Source organism: Phasianus colchicus, chromosome 1 (genome assembly GCF_987193195.1).
Source record: "Phasianus colchicus chromosome 1, bPhaCol1.hap1.1, whole genome shotgun sequence".
NCBI classification, from domain to species: Eukaryota; Metazoa; Chordata; class Aves; order Galliformes; family Phasianidae; genus Phasianus; species Phasianus colchicus.
This window is the reverse complement of record NC_143436.1, coordinates 49,983,861-49,999,090: the sequence shown is the minus strand read 5'-3', so window position 1 is coordinate 49,999,090 and position 15,230 is coordinate 49,983,861. Positions and strand designations below refer to the sequence as shown.

At 44.6% G+C, this 15,230-nt stretch overlaps 1 protein-coding gene across 10 annotated transcripts in view; it reads right to left on the bottom strand.

Annotated features, from left to right (window-relative positions):
• Positions 1–15,230, bottom strand: part of TCF20 (transcription factor 20) — a 115,561-nt gene that overhangs the window by 38,936 nt on the left and 61,395 nt on the right. For 9 of the 10 annotated variants that reach the window (XM_031600296.2, XM_031600297.2, XM_090141403.1 and 6 more), the window contains one exon: positions 94–5,724. In XM_031600296.2, the coding sequence (XP_031456156.2) occupies positions 94–5,688 (5,595 nt within the window). In that variant the 5' untranslated portion in view covers positions 5,689–5,724. The remainder of the gene's footprint in view (positions 1–93; positions 5,725–15,230) is intronic. The other variant, XM_090141406.1, reaches the window with a different exon arrangement.

Sequence of the window (15,230 nt, the reverse complement as noted above, 5' to 3'; positions counted from 1 at the left end):
GAGAAGAAGAAAAACAACATTTCAAATGGTACACTTAATGCAAACAAGCAAAAAAAAAAAAAAAAAAAAGCCATAGTAAATTTCAGTACTCACCATCTCTCTTGCAATCTCCACAGCTTCCTGCAGCCCATAGAGCCTGCCACAGACCAGGTAGATCCCATTGGCCCAGAGAATACAACCCTCATGGACCCAAAATTCATTGCTGTCAAGAGGTAGTTCAGGAATTTGTAACTCCAGCTCAGTGCCACCTTCTGAAGTGGGCATAGAGGGCTTTGAGTCCAAAGGAGTCTTTTCACCACCACTGCCACCTTCAGTGGTTGCTTTTTTACAAGAAGCTCCCCTTGAAAGTGACCGAGAGGCTCCACTACAGTCCTCAGAGCGGTGCCGCCTCTTAAAGCGGGGATGAGCAGCTAGGCTTCTTTGTTCCTTCTGTTGTTGCTGTTCCTCCTCCTCCTCTGTATCTGTCTTGGAACCATTAGAAGCACTTTTGTGCCGTACCTTGACCTTGCTCTGCATTTCTGTGGCCCTCTTTGGAGGTGGGTTCTTGGGCAAGGTGGCTGCGTAATCCTGGGGGTAGAAAGGACCAAAGAGGTCACCCATATTACGATAGCTGGCCCATTTGCCACACAGGCAGCAAACGAGATGCCCCAAGACTGAAGACTCTGTTACTACAGGGCCCTGCAGCATGAAAGTTGAGGTGGGCAGCACTTTGCTCTCCACATTGCTAGGAGGGGGTGTTGAAGACCTCTGTCCTTTCCGACCCCTCACCAGTTTGTTCTGCTCCTCTTCCTCCGCATTAATGATTGTGCACACAGCTCCTAGTTCACACTTGTTTACCACGTGAATGTAAGGAAAAAAGGATTTATTCTTGGAGTCAGTTTTATCCACAGCCTGGGTAGCATATTTAAGCTTGATCTCTGGCTCTTGAGGCTCCACAATTGGAGCGGCCCGTCTAGGCTTCCGCTTCCGTGGCTGTGCTGCAGGTTTTCGCCTCTCCCTCCTTTGCCTCTTAGGTTTTGGCTCACCCCCAGCAACCCCTTCTGAAGACTGAGAAGGTACAGGTGGAGGTGGTGGGGGTGGTGGCAGTTGCTGCTGCTGCTGCTGTTGCTTCTTTTGCTTGTTCACACTTCCAATTGGTCTCCCCTTTTTCTTTCCAGAAGGAAAATATCCCTTTGGAGGGAAGCCATCTGGCTTGGGTGAAATGTTTGTCACATCTCCATCTTTTTCCTCAGGCTTTGGGTTTGGTTCAGAAGTAAACACACTGGAGGGGGAAATCGTTTTTGAGTCTGGAAAGGCCAGAGTTCCAGTTCCGCTTACGGATCCATCAGACCTCCCCTGACCACCTGACTTTGGAGGAGGTGGTGCTGCACCGGATCCTGTTCCTTCTTTACTAACGTTGGCAGTTTCAGGGGTGTCTTTCTTGGTTTTATCATCCTCATTGCCTTGCCATTCTTCTGAGGATCGTGCAAGAGTTATTTCACTAGCTGTGTCCTGGCTTGCTGACCCTGCTTGATCTGACAACATCTCTCCTTTTCTCTTCTCAGCCTCCAGCCCATGTGCAGACACACTTCCTCCCTCAGGTCCGCTCTTAAGGGACAGGATGTCATCAAGAGTGACAGCATCTGCACCAGTTTCAGCACTGTTTGTGGAAACGCTTCTCCGAATATTGGGAGATGTAATTTTTTGAACAATTGCTTCCAGTTTTAATCCTCGTCCCTTTCTTGGGGGCAATATTTTGGTCTTAGCCGGGCTTGTGAGGGAAACAGCAGGACAATTCCTACCATCAGGACTTGGCAGATCCTTGAAGGAATCGCCCTTTGCAACTGGTTTGCCAACATCTTGGCTTTGAGATGAATGGGCATAGGAGTTGTATGCTTTATCAGCTCCTTCTTTTGCTGACGTCATCATTCGCCCTTTATCTTCACTGCCACTGTTCTTCATATCCTGTGGCTGTCTTTTGGTAGGGATAGGAGAGATGAAAGAACGGACTCTCCTCCTCATAATTAAGGGATTTTGAGGAGACTGGTCTTCATGGCCAGGGAGCCTGAGCATGGCATTGCTAGGCTTGGGCAAATCCGTAGATTCCTCTCGTCTGTGCCCATCGCTTTCTTGGGGGCAAAATCTTTTTTGGTTGGCTGCTCCAAGAGGGCCACTGCCTTTGGCAGGCGTAGTCTGCCGAGAGAGGTCCCAACCAGATTCATGCGGCTGCAGCTTCTGGTTACCATGTTTTAGGTCGGTGCACTTGCCTTGTGCGCTGTCGCTTCCCATAATGCAGCGCCCAGGATCCTGGCTTCCAGTATCGTGGTAAGAGCTACCCTGAAGGTACATCATTCCATCCTTGTCATTTTTCAAAGGACTCCTTACTCTGTCCAAAAACTGCTGTTGTCTCGGGCTCTTCCTGGCTCCTTCCTGTCTGTGCTGAGCTGCAGCAATCACACCCTGAGCAGCGCTGCTTGCCCAATCTTTGTATTCTTCTTGCTGTTGCTGGTATAGCTGTCTCTTGTAATGATACTGGGAATTTAAACTCTGGTTGGGGTCACCAAAAGGATGAGGCCTAGCATTTGCATGATATGCTGCAGCCAAAGATGAGCCTTCTGAGTTCTGAGGGTAGCCAGAATGCAAGGAACCCCTGTTAACTCTTTCAGATAGCGTCATATGTGGGTTCATGTGATGCAGATCTGCTCCTGGGCCTCTGCTTCTGCCCGGTGACATTTTCAGCTTATCAGCAAGATCCTGAAATTGAGAAGGTGATTTACCCCTGCTGCTTCCAGTTCTGCCAGGTGCTCGTCTCAGCTGTGTTGATCTGCTCTCCTGCTGGGGAATGTAGTCTGGAGCAGAATCGGAGACGGCAGCTCCAGGGCTAGCATTGCCTCGGAAAGACTCATGCTTGATGCCAGCAGAATGACAATGGTCTCCTGTCTTTTTATTATTAAGACTAACTGAGCTCTTTGACTGTTCAAACTCTTCTTCTTTTATTTGCCCACTGTGAGCTTTCATCTTTGTTTCCATGGATACTAAACCACCAGGGAGTATTACTGACTGGCTTAAGCCAGGGGCAAGACGTTCACTCCTTCCACTTCTGCCCTCGGGACCCATGTGCCCCATTGGGTGAGGACCAGGATCTCTGACAAGCTGCCTTAATGGAGATATGTCACAGATCACTGATCTCCTCTCCGAGAGTGCTCCCCCTTCATGAGAAGACGACTGAGACTCCATCTCAAACTTTCTAGCAATAGGGTAATCAGCTAAATTTATCTGCTTCATGTCAGGGGCTGCGCTGCTAGACTTCCTATCCCAGGGACCCCAGTGAGGGCCTTCCAAGAGAGACCCCATACTTTTATTTAAGAGGCCTCTATTCGTCAATTCATTGGCTTGACTAATTAAGATATTGGGCCTCATGGCTCCCTCCAAACTCCCAGCCATCCCAGAATGTTCCTGTGCATTCCTAGAATACCTCCTGTCTGGATGATGGTGGTAACCCTGTAAGACCTCCTGCAGAAGGCTAGGAAACTTCTCATTCCTGCCTTTGCGCTCACTGTGTCCTGGGAAATCTCCTTTTTCTTGACCGGAAGGATACTGTGGAAAACCACCAATATTTCTCTGTATGCCAGCTGCTATATTATCTTTGTAACTGTATCTTAAACTGCCAGGAGATTTGGAAGGTTCTGTTCTCACAGGAAAATTTGACCCAACAACTGCATGGCTGGGCTGGCTGTTCCCCTCTCCATTATGGTTAGTGTTATCTCCACTTTTGCTCCCCTTAGTACCTCCTTGAGCTTCTGGCTGTGGCCCTGCATGCCCAGCTTCCTTTGTTCCACTAGCACTAACTGGTGTCTGAGTAGCTGTGGAAACATCATCTTGTGCAGGTTTCTCTTGTCCACCTGACTTTTCTACTCTACCTGCCATAGCCTCCCGGGAGACAATCACTCCAACTGCCTTTTCATTCACTTTTGGGGTATTTTCTACTGCCACCACAGCTTCCTTCCCATCAGGGGAGGCAACATCTTCCCTAGCTGCAGGGCTGGTGCTGAGTTTTGAGGGCTCACTCTGAGAGCCTTGTGCTGGTGACGAGTTGGATCTTTCTAAGTTACCCCCCTTATAGGTAGTGTCTGAGCTTGTGCTCTGGCCACTCAGCTGTCTCACCCTTTCCCCATGATCCTCTGAACTACTGGAACAGCCACCATCGAGGGACTCTGCCAGGGGGGACTTGAGCTGCTCCTCTGCCTGGGAAGAGCCTTCTGAGTTTGTGCAGCTGTCAGCCTTCTTTGAAGAGGATGACCTTTTGGAACTTTTTTTCTGAGGTGCCAAGGCATCAGAAAGCAACATGTGCTGGACTGTGTTGGGCAGATTGGCCACTTGAGAACTTAGGGCACTCAGGCTACTCAGCCCTGGATCTGTGAGCCTTTTTTCCTGCAGTCCTTCCAACCCAAACCCCTTGAATCCCCCTGCATGAGCATTGGGACTTGGCATCATAGATGGTGTAGGACTAAGCTGAGGCATCATCTGCAGGATTCGGTTTCTAGAACCCATGGACATGTTGCCTTGCCCACACTGGAGATTTTCTCCACCTGGCATGAGAGGAGAAGGGGTGGAGCTGCAGCTTGGAGACTGAACCACAGATGCAGCAGGAGATGGATTAGAGATTGGACTGAAGTTTTGGTGAAACTGCATCGGTGACCTTACAGGAACTTCAGTCTGGCTGTACTGTCCCACTTGACTTTGAAGAGAGAGCTTGGAGGCAGCATTTGAATACTGCATTACATGCTGAGGTGGGTGCTGCTGCTGCTGCCCCTGCTGCCCACTTTGAGGCAGCTTAGACTGCTCAAAGCTTTTCATCGGTTGAGTCTGAAAGCTGTAGTTTGACTGGGACCCATATGCCTGCGTATTGGAACCCACGGCATGGCCTTCATACTGTGACCCAGAATTCACGCTGTAGCTTCCATCATAATTCTGTCCTGACTGGCCAAAACGCTGTGGGGAGGGGAAAGAGGAGGACGAGGACGACGAAGGTGGCTGATAGTGTTGGCTGTACTGACCCACTCGTAACTGGTACCCAGAAGCAGAGGAAGGCAGGGTGGATGGACGCTGCATTGGCTGCAAGTGCGAGGTGCTAGAAGCAGACTGGCTGGAAGCCTGGGGTAAAGGCTGATGAGACTGATAGATCTGCTGTCTCAGCTGTTGTACCTGCTGCTGCTGGCTAGAAGCCTGCTGCTGATACTGAGCACTCCCTGGAGAGAAAGGACCAGTGTAATCCTGCTGATAGTGGGATACTCCCCCAAGGGTCGAATGCTGTGTTTGAAATTGGCCCACGTGTCCCTCACTCCCATACTGACTCCCAAAGCTACTCCCTTGAGGGGGCCCATAGCTCTGTACCGGTCCAGAAGGCCTGCGCTGAGGCGGCTGCTGCCCTCCTGACGCCACTGGATCTTTGTTGGTAGCCATATAGTAAAACTCTCCTGCTTCTTTTCTGAAACCTTGGTAGCTCTGATGGCCAGAGCTCTCACCAGGCATCGCTGTAGAGGCTCCTGCTGCTCCGCGACGTCCACTGCCAGTACCTCCTCCGAAGCTCTGGAACATCTGGGCCTGCTGGCGCGGGCTGAACTCCTCCAGGCGGGACGATCCGTGCACTTCCTGCGGGTAGCTCTGCTGGTTTCCGTGGTAACTACTTTGCTCCCGAAAGGACTGCATGCTGTTCAGCAGCAGAGCAACAGCTCGAAAGCCCTCCTAAAGGGGGGACAAGAAGAAAGAAAGAGGTATAGCATCTGCATGTCCCGTTCACATAAACAGCATTGCTCACTTCCACCGTTTTAACAGCAATTAAAATTGAGTACGTCTCCTACACTAATTTCTCTCTCTCTGCTTGCACTTTCCAGTCATTCTAGGTAGCAAAAGGAGTCATTGCTTTCCAAGAAAAAACAAGTCCATAGCCTACTACCAGCTGGTACATATTTTCAGCCTTAGTATTTTCTGCAGTCAGTCACTAACTGGGTCTATTTATGTGGAAAACAAGCTTCCAGCAGCATTTTGTTAAGCAGAGGAGAGTGATCTTATTCCTTCAGCTATTTTGCTACCACAAGATTAAAAAAAAAGATTTAACTGTATGAACCACACAACAGACTCAAACCACCTTTGGATCTACACTGTAGGAACAACGTCCAAAGGACCACCTTTCACTGCAAATACAACTAGAATACAGTCAACACACAACCAAACAAAGATCCAACAAGATATTCCAGTGAAAAGGCAAAAATGAATCTGTGAAAAATCAGGCACCAGCATGTTTGAAGACATCTGCTTCATACTGCGTTCCTAAATGCTCCAATGACACTTGAAAGGCAAAAACCAACACAAGAAGGTAACAAACAGTACTTTTTCCCCCCGACACCTGCTTTGTTCAGCAATATGAAAAGTCAGAACCAGCCCACTCTTTTGAACAAAGGGGCCTACACTTCATCCTCTAGACTTCTACATTATCTTGACTGGTAAAACTTAACTGAAAGTACTTGTCAAAAAAAACAGAACATATTTTTTGGAACACCATGTGTGCTACCCACATCTACATAATCAATTCCAAAGCAAATGAACTTCAGGAAGGGCCTCCTACATGCTCCTATTTGCTATCCAGTATGAGGAATCATGATTCATCCTCAAGGACTGGACAGCAGCTGCAATATTGTACAGGGATCCTGAATAAGACCTCAAAAACTTGAGGCTCCGCTACAGTCACTAAGAAAGTAAAAGTAATAACAATGTGTATACACTGTTTGCTGAACATTGGTTTGTTTTGTTGGGTTTTTTTGGTTGTTTTTTAATTTTGCAGGAAAAAAAGAGAGTACAATTAAAAATCACAGAAAGATGAAAAAAGCACGTTGCTTCTGGAAGACCATACAGCTTTCCCTTCCAGCAAACAAACTGGTTAAAACCACGTGATGAGATTGCTTTCTTCAAATGTTAAGACAAGGTTCATGCTTTTCCAAGAAACAGAACTCTTAACTCCTCAAATGTGAGACTTCCCAGAACATTTGCCTTCATTATGTCTTGTCATATTGTCAGGTTATGTACTTGTCACAACCAATTGAACCCACTCAGAATTCAAGCCTTTAAGTTTCAGTCAAGTACAAGATCACCAAAGAGTCCCAAGGAAAGAGACATACAAAGACGACGACGTAGACTATGCGTGACATCACACTCTTTTCCCACCTGCCTCTCATCCATCTGAGTCTTCCAGAAAGACAGTCTGGTTTTATTTGGGTTACTATTCTTTTCTACAATCCCTTTCAGCTAACTCAGGAAGGCAGAAGACTCGCTAACACAAAGAAGTGAGAACGTTTCTTTTTCTTAGTTGGTTTTTGTTTTCATCTTGCAGGTTATCTTGACAAATAAAATTTTTTGGTCAGATTATGTTAGCCTATGCCTTAAGTAAATGCTCTTTTTTCAGGTCTCTTTCGGCACAACATATCTTTTCAACATCTCACAAGCAGCTTGAATAACACATCCAGCAGGATAACAGCCAAGGGGGAAAAAAAAAAGCATTTCATTAATAATAGAAATTAAAAAAAAAAAAAAAAGGCAGCCTCACTCCATTACATCATCGATAACTTAATACCTATAGCACACTTCCTGTCATTAATTTACTGAAAATACAGGACTGTTATAATTATTAATGTAATAACGTTTCTTTAAGGTAACAGCACTATTAAGTGCACAGATTTAAGTACTGACTTCTCAGCAAAACCACCAAGGAGAATTCCACAGACAAGGTCTGTTAGTAGAACACATCCAGACAGATGAGGAAGCCTTCAAAGACCACGTGAATCCACAGGAAAAGAAAAAAAAGAGATACATATTTATTTGATTGAAATTTTACCAGAAGGACTTAAAGCAACCAGTTAAGAATCACAGAATCAGGAATGTTGGAAAAGACCACTACGATCATCCAACCAATCCCCACTGACCACGTCCTCAGTGTCACATCCACGTGATTCTGGAACACCTCCAGGGATGGTCACTCTACCACCACCCTGGGCAGCCTGTGCCACTGCAGCACCACTCTTGCTAAGAAGTTCTTCCTGCAATCCAACCTGAACGTCCCTTGGCACAACTTAAGACTATCACCTCTCATCCAATTACTGTTACCTGGGAGCAGCAGCCAATCCTCATCTCACCACAACGTCCTTTCAGGTCACTGTAGAGAGCAACCAGGTCTCCCCTGACACTCCTCCAGACTGAACAAACCCAGTCCCCTCAGCCGCTTGTGCTACAGACCTTTTGCAGCTCCACCTTCCTTTTCTAGACACGCTCCAGGGCTTCCATGTCCTTCCTTCGTGAGAGAACCAAAACTGAAGGCAGTGCTTGAGGTGTGGCCTCCGCCAGTACATTATCTCTGAAATGCAGGAACTCAAAAGAGTTCCAGTACCAGTTGCTGAGTAGAAACTAGAAGAGACATAAAGCAGTCCGGAACTGTGGCAGACTGCTGTAATTCTCTCCTCAGCACAAGGGGCAAAGTCTCACCTACAAAAAGTGCTCCACCAATGGCCACAAATTACATACGTTTCCAGCATTTCCCAACACACAACAAAAACATCCAAGGCCACCTCCTGTCATTCACAGGGAAGGGAAGACCTTGGCACAGCTTTCACTACACCAGTGCCCCATATACAGTAACTGAAAGAGCACCCAGCTTTGCCTCTGCAGCTTTGTGATTCTGCTCAAGCATTCATGGCTTGTAATTTTATATCCATCTGAGCACATCCATTTAGAGATTGCAGATGACATTCACTAGACTGAATTGTTTCACTCTGCTCCAGTGTTTTTCTTTCTTCCCAAATGCTCCAGTAACCAACATCTGTCTTCAACCTGGGTAGGAACAAGGAAGCATACTAAAAGCTCTCATGAGTGACAAGAAACACCCTCGGTTTTGAGACCACTGCCCATAACTCAGAGAGAAGCAGCAGCTTTTCTTAGCTGTTTCATGATTATTTGTGCAACATCTAAGCTTATCAGGTAGTTTTTCAACCTATATTCTCCACGTGAAATTATTTCTAAGTACATCTTAAGTACATCTACAATGCAGACTTTGTTTCTTGTTTAATTATCTGAAACACCTCTGTAGAACAACTTTATTAACGTGGGAGTTCCCCAAAATACAGAGCTACTGTATTTGGATCCTGCTGTCATCAGGATTACCAAATGGTAGCCAGCAGCATGTAAATCTCTTTAAACGGTTCCTGCATGTAAATGCAACTGTCCAACCACCGCTGATTAACAGGGTTCATCAGTCCTCCCACACAAAGATTACTGAGTGAAATGATTTTCTGCAACATACTGTGCTAGGTTTTTAAAATCCATATAAATCTCTGAACTTTTCTGTCCCAATTATCAAAGACAAATATAGATTTTCTCATGTAGTGCCAATGCCACTGTAGTTGCAGCACTACAGCCAGCCAGCTCAACACAAGTGAGCTGAATGGCAAAATACTGTGGGGATATGCTTAATCCTTACAATAAGCCAATGAAAGAGCAAACCAAATCAGCACCACTTCATTCTGTAGGAGGTGAAATCTTTCTGCTTTGTTAAATTTTCTTCAGATTTGAGTTGACTACTGCGACCCATCTGTGCAGAGAAGTCTCAAGGCAGCAGTCAAATATAATGCATTTCTGGTGATCTGCCCAAGACCTCTCACTTCCTAGAACACTGATCAGCAAGGAAAATGTCATCACAGACAGGTGACAAACATTAAGAAAGCATATTCCATTGTCCAAGTATGTACATTAACAACTGCTGTTTCTTTAATTATTATTTTTTCACATTGGCCATCCAGGCTTTTGATTAAAACACTTATTTACTAAACGCTGTGCCAGAGAGAGACAAACACATCTCCATAACCATTTCTAGTCCCTGCCTGCACAAAAGCCAACATTCTTCTCCTTCCTCTCTCCATCACAAAGTCGCAGAGCATGCACAACTCCAAATCTCCATCATTCCAAAACTTCAGCGTAACTCCACTGAATAATTTGTCCCTAAAAAACCCTAAGATCAGAATTAAATCTAAAATAAAGTTAAAAATATATATATTTCCACAAGTGCATATCACTTCCACAGTCAAGGCAAAGTTACCAAGCCTCACTTCTGCAGGTGGTCAGCTGCAACTTGCACACCTGAGCAGCAGCAGGGAACAAACTGATCTCGTTCCAGTCTGAGGGAGAATATCACTGCATATGCTGCTTTTAAGAAGAAAAAGCGGTTTTAGTTTTTTGCCTTAGGTGTAACATGCAAGTAAACCAGACAGCTGACACTGCAAGAGGTCACCATCTTGTCCAAGCAGTACTGATCAGCCTGAAATACACAGCAGGTTTACTTTGTACCTTTCTATACAGCTGTTTCAGATCCTGTTCCAGCCGGAAGTTACTTCCATGTACAAGGAATAAACCGAATGATCTAAGACATAAGAGACTTGTATATTGTCTCATCCAACTCCATTATTTCAGAGAAAGCAGCAGTCACACCTGGCTCTCACCAAGACATAATTTATTCTATCAAATAAACTTCATCACATCACTCAAAGTTTAAACAGTGCACAATTAATTTTCATAGACAGTGTCACAACGTAGTGAAGCAGACACTTCATCTGCTCCAAGTCATCTCAGCAATTCTGTAACGATGGAAGTTTAAACCGTAACATTTAATTAATGAAAACAACTTTACATGTCTTAAACACACGCATATGTAATTATTATATATGCTTAAGTTCCTACTACTAATGTATATATATTAATAACGTCTTGCAAAGCAGTGCTAATCCTGGCACAGACCTAGGAACTGAATTTTGTCCTTCCTGCCCAATGAAAACCTCAAAGGGCTCCTCAACCAAGGTAAGATTTGGATAAATCAATTCCAACGCATCTCCATCAGCTCATAGAGACACAGTGCCTTCTTTACAAAAAATCACTGTACAGCTTTTCTTTTTTTTTTTCCTTTCTTTTTTTTTTTTTTTTTTTAAACAGAAAGTCAGTAGATATGCTTTAAATCCGAACAACATAGGAAATGTTTCTCACAGGTTGAGTAAAGAACAGCTGAGCATGACAGAAGGAACACAGTGAGCTATGTCAGTCTTAAGAGGGGAATGCTCTGGGGATTATTGAGCTAGATAAGATATAGATTCAATTCTTATTTCATGCTTTTCCCGAGTGGCTACACAAAAAAAAAAAGTGCTAAGTCTGAGTCATCGCATCTTCTAGTCTCATAGGGAAGGACAGACACACAGGAACCTGGAGTATTCAATTGCTATAATAAGAGACACCATATAAACAAATGAACAACACAGATTAGCTTTTTGCATGTGGCTATTATTTGATTGTGGACTTTCTTTCTTAATTTTTTAAAATTTGTTTAAACTTGGTGCTACCAAAATACATCTAAACAGATTTGTTTTGCTTCTGCAAGTTTTCCTTACTCCCTCATTACGTGACCAGAAGCAAAATGCCATCTCCTGTTTAGCTCTGCAATTTGATGGAAGCATACTGTTACATTTATATTCCCAAACATGATGAAAGCAGCAGCTTGACAAGAACAAAACTTTGTTGTAAGGTGGTAGTTAAGTTGTGATGCTGTGAAAACATAAATTTTGAGGAATGTAACTAATGATCAAGGTTTAACAGAATTTCATCTGTTTTTAAGTATCTAAATTTGCAATTATGTTACTGTAGGAATAAAAGGTGATCTGAGTAGGTTTGCTGGTGATACTGAACTAGGAGGAGCCACTGACTCTGTTGAGGGTGGAGAGGCCTTGCAGAGAGATCTTAACAAATTAGAGAGCTAAGCAATCACCAAACAGATGAAATTTAACAAGAGCAAGTGCTGGATTCTGTGCCTGGTTATGCATACAGACTGGGGGATGAGGCTGGATAGCAGCCTCCAAGCTGAAAGCTATCAGGGTCAACAGCAAATCGAACATGTGTCAGCAGTGAGCTCGGGCAGCCAGGAAGACCAACTGTCTCTGTGTGAGCATCAGGCTCAGCACTGCTGGTCAGGTGAGGGAACGGACAGTCCCACCCTACACTGTGCTGCAGTGGCCTCTCCACAAGTACTGTGTGCAGTTTTGGGCATCACACTGCAAAAATGGCATAAAACTGTTAGGGAGTGCCCAAAGGAGGACTACAAAGATGGGGAACAGTCTGGAGGGCAAGAAAAGCAGCTGAGGGCCTGTGGTTTGCTCAGCGCAGAGCAGATGAACTGAAGGGAGGCCTGATGGCAGCTGCAGCTCCTCACAGGGAGCGGAGGGCAGCACTGAGCTGTGCTCTGTGTGACAGCGACAGGGCCTGAGGGAACGGCATGGAGCTGTGCCAGGGGAGGGCAGGTGGGGGTGAGGGACAGGGTCTGCTCCAGAGGGCGGTGGGCATGGAATGGGCTGCACAGGTCTCTGGGCACAGCCTCGAGCTGCCACAGCTCAAGGAGCACCTGGACAATGCCCTCAGACATAGGGTTTGATTTTTGGGTGGTGCTATGTGGAGCCAAGAGTTGGACTCAATGGTCCTTATCCAACTCAGGATATGCTATGGTTATTGGTTTTCTGTTCCAACTTCTGGAAGTCCACCAAGCGACTGCAGAAAGTTATCCAGCTTATCTTTTAACAGCCAGCAGTAACAGTAAGAACCTATTCAAGACCAATTGTGTTTTATGCTGAACATCACAACAACTTCAGCTTGTCACGTACGGTCAGCCCTTCTGCACCAGACGAGGAGGGCCAGCCTCCCACTCAGCTGTCAGTCAGGACATAAGCCACACAACAGAGCTGTTACGGGTGAGAAACGCTTCTGCAAGGGGAAAAAGCCCTTTCTGAACTAACAGATCCAATCCACTGAATCGTCACACAAACATCCGCACCAGCAAAACGGACACAGCAGGAACTGCTTAAGTGCCACGGCTACTGAAGAGCACTTGAAATCAGAAGTTCATATTTAAAAGGCTCTTCATTTTTACACAACAGTCAAACAACCTCAGCCACCACTGAAAATGAAAATGATACTGAAGACTCCGTTCATTTCTTTTTGCCAAGCCTCGTACCACTGATCACACAATCCTAATCCAAAGCACCAGCTCTCCCGAATGTTTGGGCAATTCATTATTTGCCTCGTGTGGATGGAGGTGAATTTTCAATGACTCCAGCATCTCCACAGTCAAACATCATATGAGCTTCTGCAATACAGCAAAATCAGAGCAACCATTTCAAGGACAGCTCTCGATCTGCTCTTCACTCCTGACACATGAGACAGAGGACATTTAGTAAAGGTATGACAACTCCCACCTCACCACCATCTTTCGGTTAAAAAAATTGACAGAGAAAAGGAGGAGTCAATTATTAATTGCAAGAGAGAAGCAGAAAAGACTGAATAGGGTTGCCCGGCAAAACTTTTATCCGTCCAAGCTCCCACTTTCATTGCAGAAGTAAAACCACTATCAAAATACTCAACAGCAGGTTAAAAAGTAAAATAAAATAATAAAAACCAGCAAAAAACCCCACTAGCACATTAACTTCTATAAATTGTTCATACCAAATAGTAGCCTCTGCCTTTAAAGTCTTAAATGCATTATCTCTCCAAATTATGGAAAGTTGCTAAGATGGATGCGTAGGTCATACATTAAATATTAACACAGCAAGATATGTTGTATTTTTTTTTCCCCTCCTATTCAAAGCAGTCTACACAATCAAACCTTTTTATTCTGATTTACAATGCCTGCTTCAATGAGCCTGTAACTAAGACTCCTGGGAACTCCAAGGCAAATGAAGTAAATTAACACAAAATCTCTATCAGTTACGTGCAGGTTTATCACAATGCAGGTTACACACAGTATACAAGAATTAAATCCACAAATGAGGATAAATCCTTTGTTGAGGATCACACAATCTAGTTACATTACATGCAAAAACATCAACATCAGGTAGAGATAACCTCAGACTACTAAAATCAGTTGCCATCCAATTGCATTAAGACTGTACTCAAATTATTTCTTCCATGCTTTTTACCAATAATCTTTACTCCTTGAAGATAACACAAGAAATTTAGCTATGCATTGGAACTCTCAAGTTTCACTAGCCTATTAGTCTTCCTCCCAGATTGGTACTTTATCCTTCCCCGAAACAAAAGGATTTAGGAGTAATTTGGCTGTGCAAGGTTTGCAAATACTGCTGCCATGGAAGGCCTGAGACAAACACATGGGCAAATTCATGTGATTCTTCCTGACAGAACATTAGGGGAAAAATAAGGCTTTTCATCCAACATAATAAAGAAGTGGCAGAAGTTACCTCAGAAAAATCAAGCATTTTTAAGACTTTCACTCTGAAAAACAACCAAGTTGTCTTCCCCTGTCTCCTTCAACCTACATCCTCTAAACAACACTTGGCTCATTCCTCCAACCCCTCGGGTTCCACATTACTCCCTCATGCTGAAGCTGAAAGTTGAAGCAGATCTATTAGTACAGTGTTATCTCCTAAAAAGCAACTGACAGGCAGAAATTTAGATTGCACCTCCTATTACAGGGAGACAGGTGAAATAGTTCATACTAATACTTCAAATATCCATGTGATTCAACAAAAAGATGACTTCAGTGTCCACACTACTTGCAGGAGTTCCAGCTGTCTCCTGCCTTTCCAGCCTCATAATTCTCACTCCTATCCCCTCACTGAAAGTTTTCTTTGCAAACAGGACCGGTTTTGTGAACCATTTCACCATGCACCCTCACTGCAGTTCTGCTGGCATACCCACCAGGCAGATGACCAAAAGGAGGCAGAACTTCAGAGTGTGTTGGAAGAAAGAAGAATTATAACAAACCCAAACCTAAGAATTCCACCACTAATCCTTAGACTAAAGCACTTAACTTGGTTTGCTCTCACCAGCTTCCCACAGAGTCAATGAAAGTCTTCCAGAAGACCTCTTTCCATGTCTATTTTACAAGTATAAGGTGATTAAACTAATACCCTTCAGTCAAATGTCTGAAATTATATGGTATGAACTGAGGCCATAGTAATCAAGAAACAGGATACTGCATCCTGCTACTTTAAATTGCAAACGATTAACCCCTTATTCCTAAGCTCTGCTGCCCTAGCCAAAGGCACAGGGAATGACAACAGCAGCCAGACAACTCCACACAAAAAAAAAATTAATTCTAACGAGCATAAGCAGTTCACTGAAGCAAAGAAGCTACAAATGCAGATCATCCCACAGAACAGGTC